The sequence below is a fragment of the Furipterus horrens genome, unplaced genomic scaffold (genome assembly GCF_987537825.1).
Source record: "Furipterus horrens unplaced genomic scaffold, mFurHor1.1.pri manual_scaffold_10, whole genome shotgun sequence".
NCBI lineage: Eukaryota > Metazoa > Chordata > Mammalia > Chiroptera > Furipteridae > Furipterus > Furipterus horrens.
The window spans coordinates 18759679-18777607 of NW_028327180.1; the positions used below are offsets into that span (position 1 = coordinate 18759679).

Genomic DNA, 17929 nt, shown 5'->3' on the forward strand with positions numbered 1-17929 from the left:
GAGGGCAAGGATTTGGGTCTGTTTCTACTCCGTATGCCTAAAGCCATTCTTGACTCATAGGAGTTGTTGAACAGACTGAATAAATATACGGAAGAGATAACTACCCTGTTGTTTTAAGTGTAAATCACTTCAAGTGAAAAAAAATATATAAATTTTGTAATAACCCTAATTGTTTTGATATTGAAAAAATATTTACCAATTAAAGAATCTTAAAATTAAGATTGCTTAGTAAGCTTTCTTCACTTGTCAATTTGAAAAATTAAGACTTTATTTTTTAACATTCTCATAATTAAACATTCATTTTGAAAGGCTGGTTCAGAATGAATAACAACATTTCATATTTTGCATATTTTCACAAACCCACTTGTCCTCCTTTTTACTGTGTAAATATAAAAATGCATTTTCCTATTAATTAACATATTCTTTGACTTCAAATATAGTAAGGCCACAAGTTTCCATAGTATAAAAATTTTTTGTATAATATTTTATAAGAGAATAAAAGAATCGTTCCAACTTAATGAAATAGTGCCAATTATCCTTTAAAAAGACATATGGTTGTATTCTCTCAGATAAGAGCAAACTTTTAACAACACAGATTTTTTAAACCCAAAAATTTCAGATGAGATTTACAAAAAACAGTACAATACTGCCCCTACATGTTCAAACTCGTAGTAACAATATTTTAAAATCTAAACTGATAATGCAGATTTTTGTGGATTATTTAAAAGCTGTTTAAGCTTAAACTGTTTCCAAGTATATGAAATCACCCACACTAAAAATGTGATTAAATATAGGAATAACCCACAAGTTTCAATTCTCATTTTCAATGCTAGCAAGAGGAAATTTAAGAGAATTTCACCCAACAATATCATACTTTTTTCTTGCAAAACAGATTTCCTCCTCATTATATGAAGATAACATAAAATAACCATAAACTACCCATGTGCATTTTGGGTTAATATTAATGGATTAATGTTTGAGAAACACTGTTGTTTCTCTCCAGATCTAAGTAAATGTCAATAGTTTTTAAATATATATATAATCACATGTATAGACACTATGAAAGTCACAAGAGAAATCTTCACTAAACTAATATCATATTTATTTAAAAAAAAAACGAGTTATTTTACCTTTTCCATTTTAAGAATAAAATACTATATATGCAAATAAAGATATATGCTGCATCAATAGGTACTTGCAAAAGAAAATACCTGAATTGTAACTTCTAACATTTAGAATGTAATTGGCTTTATCACAAATGATAGTCCTACTACTGCTATTTCTACAGTAAAATTTATATATTAAAATCTTAAATTAGATCTATTATTATTTATATCTACCATAAATTACATATATCATTATTTAATTGGTTCATATGCGAGGCACACATTAACTTATACAACTTTCCACAATAAGTCAGGGATAAGGCCAAGAATTCCAATTCTGAAACCAGCAATATTCCAGAAAGAAATCGCGATGGTAAGCCTGATACGATACTAAAGACTGAAGTTTCCTTGCAAGAATGTGAAAAATGGCGTAAGATAACATAATAATATCCTGTACTGGATACTACCTAATAGTATTTGAAAGCCAGGAAAGGACATTTCAATACATTTCATGCCAACATAATCCTATCAAGTCAGGGAAAGGGTGTGTCTGTGTATGTATGCCTGTGTGTGTGAGTATCCATATACACATATGGAGAAACTCTAACATGATTTATCATCATTTGGTTTAGAAGTGAAAAGTGTGTAACTGAATCAAGGGGCCTGGTGACACATGATACTGGAGCAGACCAAACATGCTGCCCCTGCCTAGGCAGGTTTCTCAGTCACTGAAGTGTTGGATGATATAAAAGGTAGAATTTTTTCCTGCTTTGTACCCTAATGCAACTCAAGTACCCAGATCTATGCCTGGCATCAGCAAATACTTGTTGAATGAATAAATTATCAACGTTCCTCTGACGCTGGTATGTGACCATAGAATGGGGACAATGAGGAAAGTCTCTCAGAGACAGAAAAGCATCTGTGGCCTCCTGAAGGGAAGGTCCCTGTCTCACTCAGCTTTGTTACACTAGCAACACCCACAGCGAGTATGCCTAATATATACACCAGCAGAATTAAAATTAATTTAGTGGTGTTAATTTTCCATGAAAATCCTGGAAGGAGTAAAAATGCGGTCAGGGTTCTCATCCTTCATTTTAGTGTAAGTATGCTAGCATGAATTGTAGCTAATTACTGCAAAAACAACATATAAGCTTTGAACTACCATTATACAATATGGAGCTGCCTATAACTAGGTTAATAAAAGTTAAGTATTCACTTATATAATGTATATTTTAAAGCATTTAAATATGTATGTATTCGGAGACATTAGATAAGGCTGAGTCCTTTGACATTTCAGTGCATTCCACTTTTCATGTGGGTGATAGCTGTACAACTCAAAGGTCTGCGGAGTTATTTCCACAACTTTAGAGAAAACTGTGTTTCTGACTTCAGAATGTTTTGGAGTTTACAAAAGTAATATAGAACACCTAGAGTGTATTACAGAACATTCCCAGTACCTTACACATTAATATTTTTATAGCAAAAATATATGAATATTTAAATAATAAAAGTGACTATCTTGTGTTAGTTAGGGTCAGGTCTGGCCAACTTTAAACATTTTTTTTTTTTGTTTGTTTCCAGGCTTGTTAAATTCCTGGTCTGCAGGCAAGTAACTGAATTTATTATTTCATATGTGTTTACCTTGCCAAGAGCTTAATGCTAAGTTTCTTTTTAACGTATTTTTCGCCGGTCTCCCACATTGTAAGTCTTAATATATGTGTCTGTAAAACATAACCTACAAACTTATATAGCCTTGCCCTGTGGTGTAAAATTACTAAACTATTTGCACAGATTGCTATCAAAAAAAAAAAAAGGATAACAATTCATGGCAGTCATTTCTATGAAGTAGTTGTAGACTTATAAATCATGTTATAATTTGTTTTACATTTGTATCTGCCAACTGAGGCACAACCTAGTCATTATCTGATGACAAAAACAACTAGAAAGCAATGTTATCAGTAATTAGATAGTGAGGCCATCACAAATTGTGGGAGCAAAGTGAGAATTAGATATATAAAAGCACAGGATTACAGGGCAAAAGTCAGCCCTTAAAGCATTTGGAAACGGAGGATCAGCTCACTGGGCAAACGCTTACCCGGGTGAGTGTGGCACTGTTTGTGATACTGGAGCCAGGCGCCCGGCTTAGAATCTCAGCTCCATCACTAGCTTTGGGCAAGTTATTTAACCTTCCTATGCCTCATATTGCTCATATGTAAAATAGGTTATTTTAAGGATTAAATGAGTTCATATGTATCAAGTACTCAGAACAATGCTGCCCCAGCACCCCGATTTAGGCTCTACTATTTCCCTCTTTCATTGGCAACAAAACATTAGTGTTAAGAATTTCTTTTCTGTTTTCCTAAATGAGAATCCAAGCTTACTGGTATACTCACAGGTTCTAGAAAAGTTCCCAACTCTGTTCTAAGAGCTCGATACATATTTTTGGGCTGATATGAATACATTTCATGTCAAGACACAAGTGAGTAACTTGCAGCAGTATAATTAATGTGAAAAAACAAGGCATGAGCCCAAGTTCCTTCTGTCCATCGTTTCTCTGATCATTTGCTTAGCAAACATCCTTCAGGTCTTAACAACTCAAAGTCACTGTGAAGCCTTCCCTGAGCCATCTGCACGGAGACTTGGGGGACCTGCTCATGCTCCCACCAATAGTTTGTACGTGGGCCCATTTAAGCAATTATCCCTTTGTACTCTGAGGGTTTATTTATGGTTTCTCATTTTTGTGTATCCACGGACAGAGGGGATTTATTTATGCACAGTGCAGAGAATAAGACTGCAAGAAACTTACAATTTATATTCTGTTTACTCATGTTTATACAAGAAGAAACATTAAGAACTGATAGTATCTAAAATAGAATGGTCTGCTGTAACTAATTACTTCCTTTACTGATAAAATAAATAGTGGCAATAAAGGATATTAGATGATCTGAAAATGCCAATTTCCCCCCAACTTTTGATGGAATATACGTGTAGGAAAAACCTTAGGAAGTCACATTAAAAAAAATATGGTACCCCATTTATCCCTCATATAAATGGTGGTGGAGGGAGACTGGACTTGGGGTAGTGAATACACAATACAGTGTATAGATGATGCACAGTGTATAAATGGTGTACAGTGTATAGATGATGTGTTGTGGAATTGTGCACCTGAAACCTGTATAATTTTGTTAACCAGTGTCAGCCATAAATTCAATAAAATGGGGGAAAAAATCTGGTACCCCACTGAAATTTCTCTCCAGCCTCGCTCATACCATCATCCTGTTCTTCCTACGTACCAAAGTATTATAATAATTCTTTATTTCAGCATTTTTTGACATTTTGTAGCTCCTGTAGATGCTCAGAAGTACCATCTAAATGATTATATCTTTTGTTTGTTTCTCCTTCGTTTTCAAAATTGGTAAGTAGTAATTACTTTTAAAATTAAATGTCAAACTGTATTTGAGTTTAAATTTAGAAAATGAAATATTCAAAATCACAGCTGCACAGTCATTTAAAAACATCTAGTAAACAAAAACATGCCAGTTTTACAGCACCACAAACTCCTTAAAGAATTTTCCAAGTTTAACGCATACTTCCAATGAATTGGCCATACAAATATTTATACTCATTTTTCTTTCATATCACTGGGAACATAAAAAATGATATTCAACTCTCCAAGTTTATAGCCTGAGACAAGGTAACTATGTAAGAGGCTGTCAAATGACACCACTGAGCAGTACAGATATGCCTAAGGGACAACCATAATGACAGCAATGACAATATGTTCCACTAGTGAATGACGACAATGGTAGATGCAATCAGCGCCAGGACAGGGTTCCGCCCAGGGAGGTAAGCTAGACTGTGAAGTCACGGAAAAAGTCTGGTGAGACAAAGGCACAAATTGGGAAACACTGAATAGACCGGTATGAGGAAGGAGAGCAGAACACTGGCTTTTTACAGGTTTCATAGTTTTGTATGTTAAAAAAAAAGTCCATTTATTATTTCTACTTGTCTAAGAGTTCCATGAAATGGATGTTGACTTTCATGAAATGTCTTTCAGGCATCAAGACATTTTAGAAGAGCAGACTTACTACAGCTACTTTAAATAAGAATTAATCATGGCTGAACTAGAATGAAAAAAGAAGGCAAACCTGGATGGGGCTAAAAGCAAAGCCGGCACAGCTATGTGAGAAATGTAAGACTACATGGTAGCGCTATAAGGAACAGGCGAGGATTTCTGGCAGCTGCTCCTGGAGTAGAGATTATTAATAGCAATATACTTTGGGAAAGGCTGTCATATATACTGTACAAATATCACATTAAAACCCAGAAATGTAAAAGCATAAACTAAGGTGACAAACAAAAGTTGAGATAATCATAAAACTTGTAGCAAAAATAATGTGTTAAATCAATGCTAAATCCTGAAACTATAGATGTGGATCATTTATTTAGACAAAAAACAAAAATGATAGTTTTGAAACTATGGGAAGAGTAGAAGAAAATGAAGGTTTTAAATAATATAGGTTACAGGTCATTGACAAACACTATTTTCTAGAAAGAAAAAATAAAATCACCATGAACAACAAATAATTTCTTGATCTATTTATATATTTTCCTCGTGAAGCTTTAAGTATAAGCATATATCATTATTTTCTTAAAATGAAAAAAATTCCTGGTAGAAAACCTAGAATAATAAACATGGAAATATAATGACAGAGTATCAACTAAGTGAAATCCAAAAAACGTTGCCATGGTAGGAATAAATTGGCTTAGAATATGATTTCTTTCACTTTAAGCAACATTAGAAGTCCCTCGTGCTGATTTTTAATTGGTACAATCTTTCTGGAAAACAATTTAGCAGTATTTAACAAGAATAAAAGAGTTCATAATTCTAGTTGTAGAAATCTGTGTATAGAAATGTTAAAGATGTCCATGTAAAAAAGTTCAAAGCAGGTCAACTGCCCAAATCAACAACAGTAGGAAAATTATGGTACCTCCACTTGGCAGATTATACAGTTTGAGTAACTACAGCCATGGGAAACCATCAGCAATATAATTAAAAATGGATTAAAGTATCACTTTTGTTTAAAAAAATTATTTACTTAAAATTTTTATTGTGGTTATTTCTGAGCAGTGAAATTACTGATACCTTAGAAAATTATAAAGAAAAATATTTTTCTAAATTTTACATATTGAGCATGTCTATTTTTATCAAGAGGAGTAAAAGATATTAATTATTGGAAGAAAATAAAAATTCCCTATATAATCCATCATTGAACTCAGAGAAGTTAGGGAATTACAGTTATTAAATTCAGGAGGGTAATAAACACATAAATTTGCTTTATCAACAGAGTTTATGATAATCTTCTTGGGGCTACACACAAAATTTTCATACAAATAAAAGTTTTATTGTAGAATAAATAGAGATGTTGTTTTCCGAAACAAGGGCAATACAACTATTGGATAACACTGGCAGACCTCTGTTGGAAAGTTACTAATGGACTCCTCAACAGTTCATGAAAGGAGCACAACAGATGAAAATTACATACAGCCTGAACTAGCTGAAGATTATACATACACAAAAAATTAATTATGCATGAATGAGATTAACATTTTGAATACAGGTTTGTCTGTTATCATCATCACTAAGTAAACAATGAAGAAAAAAACCTGAACCCAAACAAGTACTGAAGCTAAGAGGTATGGTACTGATTTTACTTTTTGTCATCATTGTCGAAAGCACAGGTTGAGCAAACTGATGAGAATGGTACCTCGCTGCACGGTTAATGGTTAACCTGTCAGACACCCTGTTCTCAGCTGTTGCCTGCCAAGCGCAGACACTGAAGTACGACAGAGTCTTTCCTTGACCAAACCCTAGTCAGGCTCCTCTGATTTCTTTTGCAACTAGGCCCTGTCCTTGGGCACTGTTCTCAGGTCCCAAATTTCAGCAAGAATTGTACTAAGTCAGTTTAACCAAAATTCACCGAACCCCAATACCAGAGCCCCCCACTGGGGCCCCTCATCCTGCATCATCCCCCAGGGGATGTATGACCACTTATGGGTAAAGTGATTTAGCCAGAATCCCCTTTTATCCCTGATGTGTCCTCTTAGTCATTTTCTACCTACTAACTCTCACCATGTTCCTTGGCCACAAAGTCTCACTTTTCTTTGTTGTATGTGGAGCTGAGCAATCTCTCTCCCCTACCATCGAAACTCCTTGTAGTAATCTCTACACCTACCATGACAGTCCCCCAAACAGTCTGTCTTACTGTTTTAACAACTGTCATGAACCTTTTTTTCTTTAACAGGTATCATTCCTGAGCTTGCAAAAGGACAACAAATGTGCATACTGTTTAATATTTCCATTTTTTATTAATTATTGCATAATTTGTGGAGTAGCTTTAGAAATGAAATACCTTAAAAGAGATTACACACACAAAAAAATCCTAAATCTATAATGGACTATGCTGCTGAAAGTTATTTATAGGTCAACTGCTTGAATCTTTGAATGGATTTTCTCACGGAAACAATGTCAACAGTGGCTCCCAGGCTTGCCCTCCCAAATACTAATATAACAGTGGTTAAAGTGTTAAGTTTACAAGAAAAAAAATGCGTAAAGATCACAAAATACAGTAGAAAGAGAATGACTGCTACCTGCAACATTACAAAATCCTGGGGTTAAATGCCAGCTTTACTATTTACCAAGAAAATTGAGGAGAGTTAACTTGTTTGAGCCTCCGTTTTCCAGTCTACTGAAGAGAGACATTACCTAATTTACACTACTTAACAAATATATATATCAATTAAGGATTAAGTCAGTTAAAATACACAAAATAGCTGGCACAGTGGGTAGCAGGATACATAGTAGGTTCTTTTAAAATGATAGCAATTATTAATAGCATTATTATAGTAATACTGTACATTAAGAAGGGAAATAAGAAGCATGTTAAAATCCTAGTGATAAGACACACCAAGATTTTTCTCTGCTTAACTACAGATTAAGAAGCGCAGATAAGGGTTTTAAAGGAAATGAAAGGCTTAAGGTTCTAACAATCTCATTCTAAAAATTTACCCTAAACTGAAACTTACATTAAAGCAAAAAGATACATGTACAAGAAGGTTTACTGTAGTATTATTGCAATTGAAAAACCCTGAATCTCACTGTTCTATAAAGTTTTATTAAAAGTCATGTCCATTCATGCATTCATTTAAGAATTATCTACAGTTGCTTTCATGCTATAGTAGCAGAGTTGAGCAGGAGTTCTAATTGCGACTATGAGGTTTATAAAGCCTAAAATATTTAATGGCCCTTTGCAGGAGAAGTTTGTGGACCCCTGATTTAAGTTAATACTCAATAATAACAATACACAGGAGTGAGTTTAACATTTTCTCAAATAACGCAACTACTTTAATTTTATCTCTATTTTCACTTTGAAGAAAAATTATTTTAAATATAGTATTTTTAATAGGTCTTGATATGGAATAAAAATCACTACAAAATCATTTCTAACTATCAGAATCCCAGTCGTATACTTCATTATTGTTTGAGCTCTTGGGTTTCAGGCGAACAAGTCCTTGTCCCACATTGTCCCCACCTCACCTCCCTGCCATTCCACAACCAGCTCCACCCCATTCCCCTAGTCAGTTGTGTTGCTGATGCTTATGCGATACACAATCAGTACATGGTTCAAACCTAAGAATATACAAGGCACTATAAAAACAATATTTGTCTATAAACCAGCACTGTCAAGCAGCTAGCTTTAAAAAGTCCAATATAAACCAACAATTGCATATCACTTAGAAATTTCTATCAAAACATTAATACTGAAGAATAATTTTACAAGGATATTCTAAATGCTTAAGTCTCCAAACAAAACCAAACTGAGTTAAGAAATGAGATTTAAGTATTGAAGTGCATCTTCTTTCAACATACTATTTTTAATTGTAAGACCACATTATTTCTCTTACCACTTAAAAGAAAAAATTGCTTCCAGACAAGCTATTAAGTCTCATCAAGCTGTATCCTTATTTTATATATGTTTAAAATGTAGAAAAATAATGTATCTTAGGGTTTAAGAAATACAATATTACCATAATTAGGCATTTCAATTTCAAAGAGAGTAATTTTCCACAGATTTTAGATTAAATAATCTTTCCCTGTAAAATTCCTCTTCCTCAAAGGACAATCAGCTCTTTTTTAAATAAAACATTAAGTACTCAACTAGTATTCTCACATTTTTTCAGATACTAAGACTTTTAACAATATGATTTCTAAAAAGTAGATAGATCCCTGAGCTTCAATCCAGATTTCTTATGTAAGACTATCCAAAAGAGGAAACCCTAGATGCTGTGTTTTAAACAAGTATTCTAAGTGATACTTATAATCAAGAATGTCTGAGCAACTATAAATAAATTATGAGGATCTTAATGCTAAAAGCATTTTGATTTTAGGTAGCTGATTAATAGCTAGATTGTTATTTCTTTACTATTGTTAGTATTAAATCCAAAGTACCTCTGAGGAGAAACTAGACTCATTCAAACAATAATAAATTAGATCACCAGTACTAATATTATACTTAATAATGAGGTTAGTAAATTGAAGTTGTAATTATAACAACTACTTGAAAGATTTTTCACAATTTTCAAAGTTATTTTATTATGCAAATATGAAGAGATCAGCATCTATGATAGAGGGATAATATCACGTTTTTCAAATTTCAATATATCAAGTCTGCATAGTCTTGTAAGAGGTCACTATACATTCCATTAGTTCACTACTTGGAAGAAACAAAATGGCTTACAAAATCTTTCTGCTTTGTCTATGTTGTGTATAACGACTGCTTGAAAGAAGGTATTTATGTAAAAGATACATTGGATGTTAGACACAAAATATGATTAATCACATATCACACCAAAAATCTCTTCTAAATCTTTGTTACAGAAAAATACATTTAAAAAATGTTTATCATTAACTTTCCCATAACAAAGAACATGTGAATCAATTTAAAGCCACCTAAATAAACCAGGTGCAAAAAGGAGAGGGAGAATATAATTACACTATCTCTCTAACATTTCTAGTAGTCAGAGTCAATGAGTTACGCAATAGTAAGTTATTGGCAGGCAGGTAGTCTAAAAGTGAATGTGTTAATTTTGTTTTTTTTAACTAACTCCTGAAAGTTTTTCTAGTATGTATTTTATTTTTCAAATCTAGTCGCCTTCTGTCATTACAACTCCGAAGCTATAATTTAACATAACACAGTAACCTAGAAAAGTCTAACTGAATAAGTGACCCAAGGAAGCCCGCAGGGAAAGACTTGAAGTTCTCCATTAATTTTTAGAACAAAATATCCTGATTGTTAATAACTTACCCGTTTAATATAAAAAACCCACACTTAGTTTCCTCGGTTAAAAATTTTACTTGTATTGGTATTTTATTTTACATAAATGTCAAAATAAGTTAACTTATTAATGACTTTAAAGCTATTAGAGGCCTCTGTGTAAATGCTTAAATCAGAGCAGTGACCTCATTCAGAAGTTACAAAAGCTATAAAGTAAAAGAGGATAAAATAAAAGAAACACTTTCTAAAAATACAGTAAAGAAGGTAAAGGAGTGCTGGAGATATATGTATATTATTTTCAATGTTTAAACCATATTGCATTTAAACCTCACTTGAAATGTTTTTTAATATGGCTACTACTTGTTTAGAGAAGTGGAAACTACTCAAAAGGAAATAAGATAATAAATACATATCATACAAAAGTTATGTAAGCCCTAGCAAATAGAAGATTCTCCTTACTAAGGAGAATACTTTTCAGGTGTTATAATTAATCTACTTGTTTAATAGAATGTTCCCTTTAATTAAGAAAAAAGATAAGGACGCTAAAACACTAATAGCACTGATATATGCATACACTCATTCAATCTCAGATTTTTTTTTAATGTGTTTAGAATCATAAACATATTTTCATATAAAAATACATGACTCTAGAGTAAATCATTCAAAATGGCAATAACCAAGTAAGTCAGAAAATACAACAAAACTACTTATAGTAACAGGTCAAACTTTGGTGGGAGAGAGAGGGCAATGTCACACTGAAAAACATCCGACAGCTCATAACTTGACTGTACATTAGTACGAGTTATCCAAGATATTTGTTAGTTCAGGATTGTCTATATATAAACTGTTATCGTAACGGCCACACAATGGCACGTTATTTTTATTTTACATAACAGCAAAAAGTAATATCTCTTATTAGGTTAAGTTTGAGTTTAACAAATAGCAATTTAAAAATAATACAGCTTACAGTGCCAGATAAATCTAGGGAACCTGGAATACTCTTTATAAGAGCTAAATACTGCAATTACCATGTATAAGGAGAACACCACCAGCTTTTTGCTTCTCCCACAAAATAAAAACTACAAATTTTGGATTTTAGTATTTGCCAACATATTCCAAAATATACTTTTTATATTTACCAATTTAAAATAAGGATTCTCATACCATAAAAAATAAACGAGAGAGAGAGAGAGAGAGAAGACAGATTAGGTAACCTTGCCCTCAAGGCTCTCTTATATTATTAAAACCACCATTTTTTTGCTGGCTACATAATGCACTGCAAGTTTCATAGTTATAAAAATCAATTGAAAATTGAAGCATTTCTTCACTAACAGAGGCGGAGTACTTCATTTAAATAAATATTACTGTTTTCAAATGTGTAAGACTTACCCGTCTTCGACAAAAGGGGAGGCCTTGGGCAATGATGCTAATGCTAAATATCTTCATCACAGTTTGATGTGGTAGAGGCTCTTTAGCATTTTTAAAATCAACAGGAACCAAGCCATGGTTTAGAGTAGCTTTTCCCAGTTTTGACATTTTAAAACTCTTCTTGGCTGATGAGTACTCTCTACATGTAATACAGGCACATTACTAAAAACTCAAACCACCAAATTAAAATCTAATTTTATGTTTAAAAAAAAAAAAAAAAGGCTGAGAACCCAAGGCCTGCTGCTTTTGTCTTTCAACCTTCTCCTACCAAATGTCCTGACCTGTCTGAGGCTTGGTGAAGTGCAAACTATCCTAGAATAGCCAGGAATTATAAACTACTGAAGTGAGAGCTCCTGCTCCTGCCAGTCAAACAGCCTGGGAACCTCCCATGCAGAGTCAGTAATGCGAATACAACCAAAGCAGGCCTATGCGGTAAGGTCCCTTTTAAAACTTCTCCAACTACTAATGTAGGTAATTCCCTAGAAAGTGAAAGAAAAGTTTTCTTTACAAAAATAAAAAATAAACATTGTTATTTTCTCATGAATACCTAAGCCTTCCTTACCCAAATATCAGCATTAATATTTTAGGAATGATTTGGATTATGCTTATGCATGCTCAAACACACACACACACACACACACACACACACACACACACACACACAAACACACACACGTTTGTTCTATCTTAGATATATTCAGAATGAGCACTATATTTGCAAGTGTTCATCTAAAGCATGCTTTTCTCCTTTTCCATACATACCATATTCACTATCTCATACTCACTAAGACATAAATTGACTGGAGCTCTCGATAGTTATTAATATTAATTTCAGATTAATTTTAAAGCAGATATTTCAGTTGTTTGCAAATTTCAGTTCAATCTCTTTAATTCTGAAAAAACTCAGTGACTTCACCTGAAAGTGTAACAGGCATCATATTCATTAAGGATATTTAAGAAACATATATTTATAAATGTAAGCTGTGATGAGAATTAACTGTAGTAAAATGAGTAACTAACCTGTTTGTTGCCAATCCTGAGTGCCTAACTTCTCCAGCATGCTAGTCATATAAACCTATCTAACACATGGAGAGGGAGGTGGTGTACAATCCACCCCTCAAGAACTTTCATGGTTGCCCCAATGTCTAAGAAAAAGTTTGGAGATGAAGACTCTCCTCAAAGTGACCTCAAACTAGTCTTTCCAGCATTATCTCAAATACATCCTGCAATTAACCACTTACATCAGTGTTAATCTTTATACTACATTTCACATTCAAACCCATGAACTAAATGGTTACATAGACGACAAGAAAAAAAGCTCAGTGTGAGAATTAATAGTTTTAATAGACAACAGATAACAGATGTAAATATCTGTCCAGAATGCTGTTAACTAGTTTGTTTTCTCCTTCCATTTTATGTTCTTTTGATAACTAGTCATCTAATTCTCTCTCCTTCCATGAGTTTTTATGAATCTTTATAGTGGGTATTTAGAATGTGACATGGTGCGAATTAAAAAGGGGAATGTCTGAAGTGGGTGATTTCCTTTCTAACTTTGGAGAGATCTTACTAAAAATAAAGTGGGCTGCTGGGAAGTCAATACGCACACAAGAAATAGTCCCAATCCTACCATGATGCTGCTTTCTTAAAGTATACCTTTCTCTTACACCACAATTAAGAGTCTAGTTAAAAATGCAAACCATTAACAGAAGTGTCCCCCCCAACCCCGCCCAGGAGAGAGCGCAAACGCAGTTCCCCACTACCACAAATTATGCAGTCGGGTTCCCACATTTGGGGAAATCGCAGGGGTCAGCACATTCGGAGTGCAATGGATAAGCCTCGCCCTGGGAAAACCACCCTCGTGATCATGCTATCTCCCCTGCCAGGTAAGTATCACAGAGGTGATATTTTTTAACTGCACAGAAGTAAACAACAGAATTTCTCCAAAGAAGATTATACAAATGACCAATAAGCACATGTAAAGATCCTCAATGTCACTAATCATTAGGTAAATTTTAAATCAAAACCAGAATGAACCAATAATGCTCACCCATTAAAAACTACCAATGGAACACCCACTAGGATGGCTCTAATTAAAAAACAAATGGTGAGGAAGGGGAAAAGGAGAGAAAATAACAAGTGTTGGACAAATCAGAAACTTTGTGCCTCATTCGTGGGAATATAAAATGAATAAAGCTGCTGTAGAAAATAGTATGCTGGTTCCTCAAAAAATTATTATCCAGCAATTCCATTTTTGTGTATATATCCAAAAGACTTAAAAGCAGAGACTCAAACAGACAGTAGTACACCCACGTTCATAGCACCATTACTGACAATAGTCAAGCAGTGAAACAACTCAAGTAACCAAAGACGGATGAATGGGTAAGCACAACGTGGTATATACGTACAATGGGATATTATTCAGAGTTCCTGACAAATACTACAACATCGATGAACCTTGAAGACATAATGCTAAGTGAAGGAAGTTAGTCAAAAAAGGACAAAGATGGTATGATTCCACTTATCTGAGGTACCTAGAGCAGTGAAATTTATAGACATGAATGGTGGTTACCAGGAGCAAACGGAAGAGAGGAATCAGGAGTTAGTGTTTCATGGGGACAGAGTTTCAGTTAAAGAAGCTGAAAAAATTCTGGAGATGGATGGTGGGGATGTTCGCGTAACACTGAGAATGTACGTACCTAATAATGCCACTGAATTGTATACTTAAACATGGTTTAAATGGTAAATTTTATGTTATGGATATTTACCCACAATTAAAAAACTGTTTTAGAAAAAAAGTAGATGACTATAGATAAAACCATAATAACCAAAAACCCTAACAGAGAGTTATGGATAGAAGAGAGGGCACTGGGAGTCTGTAAGTTGGAATGGTAGAAAAAAAATGAGCTGCATACCTAAGGTAACCATGTCCACAGCCCCATGAGACTACTGACTACTTTGCACGATGAGAGTTTCTAGCCTCATTCTAATCTCAGCAGCTCCACCGATGCTCATTTTATTTTTTAACACACTAATCTTTGTGTGTGTGTATGTATAGTAAAACCTTAAAAAATATATTATTCTCCTCACTAGAAAAATTCCTTTGAAGAAACTTCCATAGAATGCCCCCTCTCCAAGTTACTATCAGTATCTACTTTTTTTAAATTACAGTTTTACACAGACTGACATTCTTTATTTTCAAAAATTCTTTCAGTGATATCTTTGAAATTAGTTAATTAGCCCCTCAAAATTCCTTTCTCTGAACCACATAGAAGATAACATTTAAACCGTTATTTCAATGCAGAAAAATTAGAAGAGCTTACTACATTCCTCAAGTTTAACATATTCATTCTGCATAGAAAAAAGAATCAAACAGATCAACTCCAAATTTAACTTTCACTTAATCGACTGGTTAATAAAGATAATATACTAAAAATACTGATTCTTTTACTTTTATATTTAAAAGTCCTCAAAAACCTGTGTAGTCGCATGTACTTACAGGCAGATAGTTCAAAGATAAGGATAATGACACTCTCTAATCTCTTTGGAGTGTCGTTCTAAGAAAGGGAAAAAATTGGAATTGAAAAGAATTGGGACTGGGATAATTAAAACTAAAATCAAGTGTTTATTTTCCTGCTTATACGAGGGCAGAAATTATTACAAAGTAAAATAAGTTATTTATTTTTAAGAAATTGTTTATGATAATTATAAGACTGAAAACTAAGGCTGTTTGTATGTCAAATGTGTTTCACACTAGATGCCAAGTTTTGGTAAACACACAGTGGTGACATTCTAATTCAATCTCATTTTTTTTTTTTTTTAAATCAGTAAGCAGCTGCCCTCAGCTGGATAGTACAGAGCATTGCAACTCTAGCAAACCAAATACTAAATCAAATCATGTGTCTACAACAATATATTTTTGTAAAAAAGAGACATTATGAGGGATTGAGCAAAGTGAGTGCTAGCTTCCAAATGTCTGTGCTACCACATTTCATCTTTTGGGGAACATTCAAGTTAACAGTACTTCTAAAGGAATGTTCTCAATCAGCACAGAAACACTCAAATACCAAATCTTCAAATACAGAAGAAAACCCTAGTCAATGAGGGGAATCAGAGAGAATACATAGGAGAACCCCCACTGTTAATACTTTAAAATGTGGCCAGTTCCATGGGTCCAAGAAGAATTAAGTCATAGTTTCAGTTATACTTTTAAAACTAGTTAAGATACTCTTAACTATTAACCCCACCCCCCCACCCCAAACAACACACACACACACACACTAAGAGTCTTCAAAACAGAGAAGCTCTTTTTGAGATGATACCAGCAAACATTGAGGAAATGTAATACAGCAGGTAGAAGCACCACCACCAGGGCCAACTGCCTTAGGCCAAAGCCTGGTTCTACCACTTCTCAATGGTATGACCAGAAATTAATGACTCTCCCTCAATTTCATCTATACAGAATCTACTTCACAGGATTTCTATGACGATTCAATCAGTTAATGTAAGTGAAGTACTTAGAATAATATTTCATATCTAGTAAGTGCTTTATAGATAACATTTCAATTTAAGTTACTAGGAAAGCAAGGAGAGATTCTAAAATCTACCTGTAATTACTCTGCAGCAGAATATTTAAAAACATAATCACCTGCAACTTCTAGAAAGACTTCCATAATTCTCTCAAAAATTTTACCTAAAAATGAAGCTGTAGTATCTTAGCTGCAGTGTCTTGGCATTTTAAGATTCCAGATATCACTGACTGTCCACCTAAGAACTCGGCATTGGGGAACTTATGGTAAGGAAAAGTTCTCTATATAGGTATTTTGCCCACTTACTATTGCTTTCTGATCTTCCATTTTGCACTGGTCAAAGATGATTATATATAAATGCTACATGAAACAAAATATCACCGAAAGGGTATGTCTAAAATGTATTAGTCCTATATACTCCAATTCTCTTACAATAACAACAACAAAAAGACTTACAGTGGTTTATTCTGGACTTTGACCCCTATTTTTATCCATTATTATACAGAAAGCTGGGATTTAACTGCTCTTGACCAAAAGCCATAGCATATGAATGGCATAAAGATTTTCCATTTTTCATAAACTATCCTTGTGTCAGCTTAAACAAATTACTTGGAAAATACAAATTTTTTGAGATAAGAATATGGTTATTACAAAGCATACTCATTTATTCAAGAATACAGAGTGAGACAGATTACTCTCTATATCTAAGTCATTGTTTCAGTCTTTACTAACACCTTAGATACCAAAATGTTAAAGTATCTCCCTAAGACTAAGCAATTCATGCACAAAGACAGCAATTTAAACAGAGGAAAACAATGCTAACTCAAGAAATTAAGTTCTTTGCTTAATGATTAATGAACTGTCACGCTTGCATTAGTAACAAGTTCTAAACACTGTATCACTACTTCGATTGAAGAAATAAAATTACAATTAGATTTAGTATGGAATAAAAATGTAAATATATGACATTCCTTTTAAAGTTTTATTATTCATAAAAGGCAAGGCAAATAAATAAAAATGTGTTATCAAAATTAAAATCACACTCAAAATGATTCTTTAAGATGTTCTAAAAGACATTTAAATGTTTAAAGTGTTCACTAAGGATTACAAATTCCAACTATAATGTATTTGAGATATTATAGTCATGTAAGGATTAATGGGTCAAAACATATTATTGTATTTCCCTGCTAATTTTCTTTATCCAGGCACAAAGACTGCCTCTAACTACTTAAGAGAAATTAGCTTGGGTTCTGAAACAGCACTGTTTATATAAGTGGTATAAAATTGTGACCAGATAATTAGACATTTGCAAAATGAAAGCATTATATACGTGTGTGTGTGTGTTTGTGTATGATACTAACCAGTAATCTTAAATATGTGTATGTGTATATATATGTAATACTTTCATTTTATATATAAAATTTTCAAAATAAAACTGCTACAATACCAGGTTTAATAAAGTATTATAATTGCTGTAATAAATAATCAAAGTCTGATTGCTGGACATTTAGGCTGTTTCTGAATTATCCTGGTA

The 17929-nt window shown here is 33.4% G+C and overlaps 1 protein-coding gene and 1 non-coding gene across 3 annotated transcripts in view; both read right to left on the reverse strand.

Moving 5' to 3' along the window:
• FBXW7 (F-box and WD repeat domain containing 7) overlaps positions 1–17929 on the reverse strand; it is a 164809-nt gene that overhangs the window by 45969 nt on the left and 100911 nt on the right. Inside the window, exon 1 of one of the 2 annotated variants that reach the window (XM_090288215.1) lies at positions 11831–12163. The exons of the other annotated variant lie outside the window; for it this stretch is intronic. Within the exon in view, the coding sequence (XP_090144341.1) occupies positions 11831–11977 (147 nt within the window). The 5' untranslated portion in view covers positions 11978–12163. Of the gene's footprint in view, positions 1–11830; positions 12164–17929 lie in introns of those variants that run through there. 2 annotated transcript variants of the gene reach the window in all.
• On the reverse strand, positions 13598–13760 carry LOC149999307 (U1 spliceosomal RNA). The gene has a single exon (XR_016513889.1). It is a non-coding gene; the product is annotated as a U1 spliceosomal RNA (small nuclear RNA).